General features: G+C 33.4%; 1 protein-coding gene across 1 annotated transcript; it reads right to left on the reverse strand.

Annotated features, from left to right (window-relative positions):
• Window positions 1-6,666: 6,666 nt before the first annotated feature.
• Window positions 6,667-7,719, reverse strand: LOC114739683 (disease resistance protein SUMM2-like). The gene has a single exon (XM_028927792.1). It carries the CDS (start codon window positions 7,717-7,719, stop codon window positions 6,667-6,669), a length of 1,053 nt encoding a protein of 350 aa, XP_028783625.1.
• Between the last annotated feature and the right edge of the window lie 3,536 nt (window positions 7,720-11,255).

Raw genomic sequence — 11,255 nt, forward strand, 5'->3', positions numbered from 1 at the left:
TTTGTGCATCTAAATAAAATTTAGACAAATGAATCCCTTCTGAAATGTTGATTGCATGCCATCATTATTGAAATAAAGCAGACTGTATAAATTATATGCCTTCTTCATCATCATGAAATCTGCTGTATGTCTTGAGTTTGTCGCAGCTCGCAGACTGTAAAAATATGAGGGGGGGGGGGAAAAGAGAATCTCAAAATGGATTTACAATAATAGACATTTAGCAGAGTACAGAATAGATATGAGGAAAACATACAGCTAGCATGTGTTAAAAAAACGTTTCATTCTGCAGTTCTTCCAAAACGTATATATCAATTATATTACATCTTTTTGAGAAGAGAATGGATCAGGGAGGAGATGGGATACACATAAGCAAGAATTAGGCCTAAGGGCCACTAATGATGATAATTCTCATTATTCCAGCCGTATTTTTGTGTTATTTGAGTAGTCACTAATGTTAAATCTGTTCTTATTGGCCGTAAATTTGTTTTATGTGAATGGTACAAGCTGACTAATAAACATGCGTTGTGTGAGTGGTAAATTTAAGGGCATTCTGCTACATAATTAAACTGTGAATTTGGCCCTTTACTTTGGCCCAAAAAAAAAAATTGGCCCTTTACTATAACGCTTCTGATAAATAAATTCAAAATGAATATCACGCCAGTAAAGAAAATAAGAAATTCCAACCAAAAAACAAAAAAAAGAATGATCTAAAGTCAAATATGGGCAGATGTGGATAGTATACAAATGTGCGTACCTTTGAATAGCAGCAAGTGTGGTTTTGCAGAAGTTGGGTCAATCCTCAACCGTATAAAATGACAGAATTGGAAATATGTTGTTGATGAAGCCTTCCTCGTGGATTTCAAGTTCGCAATTATAAAGTCCCTTTAGTTCAAAGCACTCTTCAATAATCAGATACTGCAACTGTGGAAGATGATGAGTAGAGGGCAGAAAGGGGAAGACCCATTTCAACTTTCTACATTTAGTGACTCCAAGATGTTCAAGTAGTGGGAAGCACAAGGAACTAGAGGATGCATTTGGGAAGTGATGCTCTGATGACATGATTTCCTCCAACTCTTCACATTCATCAATGCTTAATATCTGCAAACGTGGAAGACTTCTGATCACAGTGCTAGGGAACATACACTTCAATTTTGTGCATTTACTCATAAATAAGTGATTAAGATTTTGGAAGATGATGAAAGCGGGACCCCCTCCAAAATAAACCGCTCTGCTCTTGAGATCATCACCATCCCTTTTTCTTCATTTATACTTGAATGACGTTTGAAATTTTGATTCTCCTGTTGAAAACTGAGAGAGCAATTTCAATTAAAAAAAGAACAAAATATATTCACATTAATCAAATTTATTTTAAGAAAACCTTGGATCTAGAAAGATAAAAAATGGGAAAATTCCACAAAAGGAACATGAAAATTGCTGAATCCCAAATCAGAAATTCCTACAAAAATATGTTGTTATTTGCTATAGTCAAGTATAGTCAAAACCTATTTAAATATAAAAAATAATCCTGATTTTGGATTTAGTAATCTCCAACTTCTTTTTGTGGGATTTTTTTCATTAAAAAAGATAAATTGTAAGGATATACCGAGCAAACTCTTTACTTCAAATTTCTGTATATCAATCAATACATGATTACAAGTCCAAAAATCCAACTTATAATTGATTTAGTTTGCTATAAAATATCTTTCTATTAAAATTAGTTTGTGAATCACCCTGCACAATTATTCTTTCATTGTCAAGATTTTGATAAGGTTGTACATGAAAAACTTAAAAGGAATATTTTAATAAATACTAAAAAAAGATTAAAGAAGTTACTCGTATATTCCTTACTTTTCATCTTCTTCTTCCTGTCCTTCCATCTCTTTGTAAATCATAAATTCCCTATTTAATTTATATAGCTAGCAGGATGATATAGATAATTCTAATCCAATATTATTTCATCTAATTTTGAAGGCACTAATCAACATGATGTATAATATTCATTCATACCCATACTCTTACCAATTGTTGAGGGGACCATTCCAGACTTGAGTAAAGAAATTTTGGGCAGCTGCGTATGATGACGCTGCTCAGCTGCACCTGAAACTGCAACCCTTGACAAGCATTTATGAAATTTGGCAAATTTGTCAACTCTATCTCCCTCAAGTTTGAAAGCACAATTGTCTCACCGTTGTAGTTGGCATCATCTTCACCACTATGTCCAAAAATCACCTCCAATTGATCAGCCTCACTTATCAGCAAAGAGTTTAGTTGTGGAAGTATAATAGCCACGGACGTAGAGAAGAGTCTTTAGAGCTTGTTGAATCCCTCAACCTTCAACTCTCTTAGTTCTGAAAAGAAAACTTGTACATTGGACATGACCTGATGATCCTCATCTTCCGCAACTATTTCCTCCAATTGCTCACAATCAGATATGGTTAGGAAAGTCAATTTGGGAAGGCTGTTATGGACAATAGTGCTCATTGAGAATAAGAACTTCAACTTTTTATTGTGAATTACTTCTAAGGAATGAAGGTACTGGAATCTCAAAACTTGTGTGGGAACAAGACCACCAAACATTTGTTGCTCTGATCTCAACATTTCGAATAATTGGTTTCTTTTTGCTCATCATCATCACCAATGACTCGCCACTTGTGTTCAACTCTAGGACTTTGAATATCAATCTCTCACAGCATATAGAATAGAAAGCGGAGGATTATTGAGAGCCTCGTTATTATTTAATTGGTTGTATTTCAACTCATACTCCCTTACAAGTCTCTACATATAATAGAAAAGTGAAATGTTTTGGGGGGGGGGGAGATATTATAAGTTCCTTGGAAATATCATGAAGAGAAAGAGACCAAATTAACCAAAATACTAGATAAGAGACTTGAGATTGTAATACATTTAACATCTGTACCTGTTTTGTTATATCAAATGCTTCTTCATGTTTCGTTACATTACATGATTATGAACGATCAAACTGTAGAGAAATCGCATCATCTTTTGGCATTTTATTTAGTGAAGGAATACAAATAAACAAATGCAGTTCTCTAAGATGGTAGATTTAATTTGTATGCCGGAATATAAGATGTCTTAGTCACTTGTTTATTTATTCATACTTAAATCATGTTAATTAAACTGGAAATATGTAATGTTCTTATATCTATATTTATATCATATTTGTATTGGTAACACCAAATAGTCACCAGTTAATAAACCAAACAGGAAAGGAAAATAAAACATACGTGAAGGTAGACACATGTAAAGAACTACAGAGGAATATTGTATTAAATGCAGAATCATTTGTTTTCAAACTAGCTTTTGTATGTAGATATCTATGCATATGCATATGTGAAAGGAATAAATGTATTAAACCGAAGTTCACTAACTTAAATGAACAAACATTAAAACAAGCACTGAAGACCTTTTTTAAAAAAATAGAATCATTAAATACTTACCTAGCATATACTTAATAAACATTGTAAAGTAAGACATAAACAAGATTTGCAGTATGAAAAAGGAAGCATTGACAGACACAAATGCAGAATATATTACTTACCTCTTTAGTCCAATCGACAGTTTCAGTCATAATTGGCATAAGTCCTGGCAGTCATGAACAATAACCCCGCAAAATTCCCTCGTGTGAAACTTAAATCCCCGGCAGACATTCACAAGTCTTGGCAAGTAATTAAGTTTCATATTTTCCATGTTAGGGAACACAATCTCCCTTCCATTGCCAAAGTCATGATCTTGAATGTTTGAGCACTTGAAAATTTCTTCCATTTGAGAACAATCTGATATGGTTAGAGTGCTTAGCTGTGGCAACATTGAAGTAGTAGCCTTGATCGTGAAAGATAAGACGAATTTAAGCTTGCTGCAGTCAAAGATTTCCAACTTCTTCAATTTCTGCAGAGAAGATTCAGTGATGGATAGATAATTCTTTTCAGTCTCTTCATTCCCCCAAAAAATTGCCTCCGACTCCTCGCAACAAGATATGGTAATAGACATTAACTCTGGAAGACTTTGATGGGTATGAGCAGAAAAGACAAACTTCAGTCTTGCACAATTTTTTAAGATTAATTCTTTAAGGTATTGAAATGTTGGAATCGGTTCGCCAACTCCAGTATAGTAATGGGAAATGGATTCTACTCTACAATTATCAAGCTCAATCCTTTCCACAGCTGCCAATGGCTTGTATTTTTCATTCCTCAATTGATGACATTTAACTCCCTGCAATTCCTTCGTGAAAGAGGGGGAAAAGGGAAGAAAAGAAAATGAAAACTATTAACATATTTCCTGAAAAAAAACGATAAATCAGGATTAAATAAAATGCTATATGTACATGTATTTCTCGCATAGACTAGGTCTATCAATATTTTGGTAAATTAAACAAATAAAATCAGCCGTATTCATATGCAAGAAAATGCAGTTCACAATGAAGTCAAGGAAAAATTATGATGAGGCCCTGTGAGAGTCATTATTTATTGTGAGCTGTAGAAATGATAAATAAATTGAATGACCAAAATACAAAATAACAAAATGCAATTGCTGGGTTATCCATTAGTTGAAATATTTTGCAACAAGGTGGTGGTGAAGTATGACAACGAATTGTGGCACAAAAATAAGAACAAAGAATGTAAGGCAAGATAAAGCCCAACTTCTACTAAAAAAGTACGTTAGGGTTTTTTATATTAAAACTTTAGTATTTTTTTAACATTTTTTGAGAATTAAATTAAAGCATGGGAGAACAAATACGTACCATATTTGGACAATCCCTCCATGCTATTGTCTTTATAGATGGGCACCTTGGATGTTTCTTTGAGCAAATTCGAACAAGATTTGGAAGATCTTGTAATTGGAGATATTTTAAAAGAGGAAGCACTATCTGAGTCTCATCTTGATCATGCATGGGTTGTTCTTCACCATCTTCACCAAAGACAAATTTCATCTGAGGAGCACTTATGATGGATAGATGCTGCAATTGTACAAACCTCTGAGCTAAAAAGTCTAGGGAAAACAGATTCTAATTTGCAGCAATTCTCAACGTAACAGACAAAATTTCCAATTTTGGGAATCTTGAATTCTCCCATTCATCACCACCACAATCTCCTTCTAATACATGCTTCAGTTCACTACAACCATTTATTCGGATTTCCTCTAAGGATAATAGAGTGCATGCAGCAGAGACAGGGAAGAGAGTTGTCAACATCAAACAATCGCTAATGCTGAGAAACTTAAGATTGCCTAAGTTGCAATTAGCAGGGAATATGTTAAGCAACTGAGGGCATTTGAATAAAAATAAACTTTCTAGCTTTTCAAATAAGCTAAACGGAGAAGGACCACGACATAGTTGTTTAAGATTATCCATATATCTTAGCTCTAATTCTTCCAATCTGGGAACAACTGAGTCTTCATGAGGAGTAGTTTCGTCAGTAATGCATTCTATCTGTGAACACTTTTCAAGATAGAGTTTAGTTAACTCATTCATCCCACCTACAGCTTGGACGATATTGTTGCCTCCCTCGAGATTATAAAAATCAATTATAGTTGCTCTTCGTGCAAGATCCTTGATTATTGCACCTGACATAGAGATATTTAGATGACCCAAGCGTAAAGATCTTCTGCCTTCTTTTATTGGAAATAAGACACGCATGGAATGCTCCCCAATTTCTAAATCATACCTTCTCAATTTCTTCAAACTAGTAGGGCTCACAAGGTATTCATAGCAATTTTCATTTTTTGAGTGTCCATAATGTCTGGGCACATGCAACTCTTCTAAATGTGAGCACCTTCCCAATGCTTTATAACAACATTCATCTATTTCACATCTTGACAAATCTAACAACTTCAACCTATTTAATTTTTTCAATTCCGTTGGTCATTCTTTTAAATCTACTATCTCGCAAGTCAAGAATTTCAAGTCTTGTAAGGCTTACCACAAAAGAAATGTCTTGTAAATCCCAACATTGCAATCGCAAAGTTTGAAGATTAGACAAGTGTCCAATTGAATGAGGTTGCAGTCCAATGCTATCCCATTTTAACCATATGATGATCAAAACCTTGAGTCCTTTAGTGCCTTCAAATGACATGTGCGGTATATCCAAGGGTTCTCTTGAATCTATAGAAACTCAAGCTTTGGAGCATCCAATCGAAAAGGGAATTGGACTAATTCAGTGTTGTAATACCTTGAAGATACAGCATACCACTTCATCAATGATCAATTCATTTAATTCTTTTGTACAATTTACCATAATGGTATGATCTTCTTGAGATGCTTTTCACAAAGCAAAGTCACGAACCATATCATGCATTATCACATATTCTTGTGCATTTGTGTCAAACTTTGAAGAATGCATCAACAATGAGGAGTGAATGAGATAATTTATAGTTGCCCTAACTTGACTCCTTGCTGTTTTAAATGAGTCTGCATCTCTGCATAGGCCTAGCCCCACTCCATATCTGAAAAGATCCTCAACATCGATATTATGATCTTTAGGAAACATAGCACACATTAACAACAACAACAATTGGCTTGTGGGGTTGCTAAATAATCATAACTTAATTCAAGACAAGTAAAATAATCGCTTACTCCTTTATCCACATTGTTTGGCTTCGCGTTCCTGAATTGATACAACATCACCCTCATCTCATCAACTCCTTTTTCTTTCAAGCAAGTACCACAGCTACAATTACAATGGGTAGGCCCTTACATTCCATAGCAATTTTTCGTGCCATATCTTCTTTGGTAGCATCATTGACATTAGCATGAGTTTGAAACAAAGTCCAAGCTTCATCTTCCTTTAGCAAATCTAGTTGAAGCCGCTTTTGGCATTCCATCAAGGTACATGCATCTAGACGACGTGTGGTCAGGACAACTTTGCAATTTCTTTGATGATTTCCCCTAATGGGAATCCCTATGTCTTCAAGATTCAGCATAGCCCATACATCATCCAATATTATCAAAATTCGTTCTCCACTTTGTAATCTTAGTGATATTCTTTGTGCCCTTCCCACTTCAGATTCTTCCTCCAAGCTGAGCCCCAACTTATCAGCAATTTCACCTTGAATTTTTATTATATCTGGGCTTTGAGAAATGGTAGTGAGCACAACTCGATTAAAGAGCTGTGACTCTTGGGCTTTCTTTCCCACTTCTTTCACCAGGGTGGTTTTCCCTGACCCTCCCATGCTCCAAAGGCCAATCATGGAGCTACCATCATCTTGCAATGCTTTCCACAGCTGGTCAAAAGCCCTTTGTGTAGAGCTGAAGAACATAAAATCTTTAGAAGAGTGATACTCTATACCCAGAATAGTAAGGGGATGGGAAAATGGATCCAAGCGATCACTCTTTTTGTTTAGATCAATCATCGTCTGAGTTGTCTGAGCCAACTTTTTGCAGAGACAATGTGTCTTCCAAGTAGGACACCACCCTCGAAGGCAGCCATGGTTAGCCCTTAGTTCTTCCTCCAATTTCTCCAACTCTGCTATGAGGCTCTTCACGCCATTCTTCCACTTGTTAACCTGACCATCAATTCTCTCAGACCTATTGATGGCCTCTTGAACACGTTCCTGCACCCTCCCTTGTGTGAGTATCAGCTCCTCCTTTCCGATCTCAACGTTTCTGCTGATTTTGCCGACACAGAACAAATATTTCAGCTGCTGCAAAGTTGGATGCACCAAATATTGCAAAATTGGATCCACCAAACATTCAGCAACTGTCATTGCTACCTCTTCCATTAAATATTAATAGCGACCTGAAAAAAGAGCCATCCATCATCATCAAATGAGTAACTCAAAATTTCCATTTTGAAAAAATTGAAGCATCTTGCTTACTTAATCTTTCATGGAGGCATCATCAAGACGAAAAGAATGATTTTTTCTTAATCTATCAGAGTAAATTAAGAAAGATCAAATATTTTGTTCAGCTTTCTTGCTCTGATATCAGGGTTTTTTGGCCCCTGCTATGTTCAAATATTGGAGTAACAAAATTCAATGTTCTATGGTTCTAATTTTTTTCCCCCAGGAGATCGATGCCAAGCTGAAAGAAATAAGAAAAAAAATGTAGTCTGCAAATGACAGCAGCAGTTATCAGCAACTAACAAGCTATCCATGCTTTGAGAATTGAGAGATATCACAGATAGATGCTTGTGTATGGAAAAACATATGGAAAGACACATCTGGAAGAATGAGAGTGTGAATCAGGAGAAGGACATTGCTTCATACCAGCGATGAACTTGCACTTTCAGTAGTGTGGAATCAGTGATCAACTATGGAACTCGGCAAGTGGGACTGACAGTATGTAGTTGTAGTTGTCCGTTTTCCATTTCTTCGGACCACAAAGACACCGTACATATTCCAAAATTCTAAGGTTAAGAAATTATTTCCATCTGACTTAAAAAATATCCAACTTAGCCTTCGTATTATTATTTGTGAAAGTGAGATTATTATAGTGCACTCGGTCCCTCTGATAAAAGCAATCAAAATGGAGAAAGATGTATAAAAATGAAGATTATTATAGTAGAAAATTCATTACATATTTTAACACTATTTCCATGTATTATTCATACTTTCTTTAACAAAAGTTATAAAAGTGTCAAAAAATAATGGAAAAACATACTCTCTCTGGTCCATATTATAAGAAGTCTTATAGATCCAATTTTTGATCCATTTTATAAGACCTTTTTGATGATTTCAATGACCATTAAATATTTTCCCCCATAAATGCCTATATTTAATAAGTATAGTGAAATAAAGCAAAAATCAATATGATGTCAAAAATTTAGTGTGGTTAATAAGGATAATATTAGAAATTATTTCAATTTCATGACAAATTTAATATTTTTAACTATTTTTATTGATATGCTTGAATTAGTTAGTAATGTTTTATTTATGGACCAAAATGAGTACTTTAATAAAATAATATATACAAGATACTTTAAATAATTCTACAAAGAAGTAGACGGACGTACTTCCTTAAGGAGGTGGGACTATTTCAATGGAGGGTTTTCAGGGATTTTCATAACTTTTTTTCGCATTTTATTTTTTTTTTTTTTGGCCAAAGCTTGATAAATTAAAATTTAAAAAATTAAATTTTTTGAAGTTATCTTCTATAAAATGAATTGTCACTTTACAACAAGTTTACATTTCGTTTATCTATCAGTATTCATTTTTCTAATTTTGCATATAGTTTACAAGGAGAGGAGATTTCATATTCAAATTTTGCATATAGTAGCACATGATATGTGACCTAGCCTATTTATTATTTTAAAAATTAAAATTTTAGCCTTCTGATCCAGCCTACTTTGTCATTTGATTGTTTGTGTGGCCCATTATCCCATGTTGGTGACTTGGTATGCTAGTTTTTCATCTAAGCATTATTGAGCTTTGCCCCATACTTTTATGAAGAAACGCATTCTTCAAAACTCTCAAAATCATTATATATTCTCTTATATTGATTGGTGGAGACGCCTTAAGTGAATTAATTTTAAATAGATTGAATCAAGCATATTTGTTTTTGTTTGAAATCATTTAAGTGTTACCTCAGTTCTAAGAATTTATATAAACTTTCTTTGAAATAAAGTAGGTTGAAAAATTACATGGAAGTCCTAATTATAAATTTTAGTTACCAATAAATCTTATCTTCTGCAATTGTCACAAGATGGCAATGCACATTGATATGTACATGAAACTTAGGAGTAATCAAATTTTTTACCTGATGTCCGTTTAAAAGTTTTCCCAAAATGAATTTTTGGGGCAACTTTCCCAGAATGAAATTATATGAACCTTCCTTTGCATTTTATTCTTAAAATTCATTGTTTGTTAATTTTGAAAATGTACAAAAATCTCATTAAATGAAAACAGAATAGAGATTTGCTTAATTCTAGCAAAAAAAAAAAATTAGGAAAAGTTGGTATAATATTTTCTTTATTTTGAGCTGAGAAGATAACCAACCAGTAACGGATAGAATTTTCAATTCACTACAGCTTTGTATTAGAAGCTCCTCTGGGAGAGAGATGTCAAAATAAATCAATCGAGAATCTTAAGGTCACCTAAGTTGAAATTAGTGAGAAACTTACTCTTTCGAGATTTTGTTTCCTCCCTCAAAGCTTATAAATTGCAGTGTCTCTTTGTGCAAGATCCTTGATCATTGCACTCTACTTACACATATTTAATTAACCGATGACTCCACCATAGAGTTTGTGTCATGTGCATGGTCACATGTTCTTGTGCATGCGCGTTGATCTTTGGAGAATGCATCAACAACGAGATAATGTATTAGTAAAAGTATTAGAATCTAAACTTAGTTAATTATATTAACTAAACAACTCCATTTACAACTGTTCCCTTCGATTCTATTTATAAGTTTTAAATTTGGAAAGAAGTGTAGTCCATTTTATAAGCTTTAATTTGGACTTGTGTCAACATTTAATATTTTTCTTTTAATGTTATTCTTAATTATTTCTTTCTTGTCACATTCTCGCACATTCTATTTTATCATTTTTTTCATTTATTATAAGGGCATATTTGAAAATAAAAGTATATTTCTAACCTGGTTATTATTTTTAACTAATTTTGACTAATTGTTCGTATTCATGAATAAGTTATTTGAAGCTTATAATATAGACAAGAGAAAATATTATATTAAAATTTACAACTCCATTATTACATAATCTTCCATCCTTTCGAAATTGTTTAGTTATTTGCATCAAAACAACAAAAGTTCCTATAGAATAACTTCATTGCACATTTTCTACGGTTTTTCTCTACCACCTTTTAGGGGACTTTATGATGTCTTATTTACTTTTCTCATTAACACTTCCAGCAGCTTTCTCATACATGTCTAAATCATCTCAAATGATTTTTTTTTAAATCATTTTCTTTACAGTAGACGTCATTTCAACTCTTCCTGGTACATGTTAACTATGATTTTTTTTTTCTTATATATATAATAATCATATAACTATATCAATATCCTTGTCTTCGTCACCCCAACTTTATTGTTGCCCCTTTAAAGCTTAACAATCACTATTAGCATTACAAATCTTACAGCAATAGGGTTTTCAGGTAGTTTCGTAAATTTTTTTTTTTTTGTATTTTTACTCAATTTCTTTTTCTTACAATAACAGGATAAATTAAAATTTTTAAAAGATAATATTTTTGAAGTTATCTTCTATGGAATGAATCTGCACTTTACAAAAATTTCATAGGTCAGTAATCTATCACTCTTTTCTTGTTGGATTGATTAATCTTAAATAGAG

Source organism: Neltuma alba, unplaced genomic scaffold (genome assembly GCF_004799145.2).
Source record: "Neltuma alba isolate B1F8T4 unplaced genomic scaffold, ASM479914v2 tig00000105_pilon, whole genome shotgun sequence".
In the NCBI taxonomy this organism is placed as follows: Eukaryota; Viridiplantae; Streptophyta; class Magnoliopsida; order Fabales; family Fabaceae; genus Neltuma; species Neltuma alba.

Bases quoted from the DNA above. Each gene is read 5' to 3' on its own strand.
- LOC114739683 (XM_028927792.1), bottom strand. From the start codon at position 7,719: ATGACAGTTGCTGAATGTTTGGTGGATCCAATTTTGCAATATTTGGTG.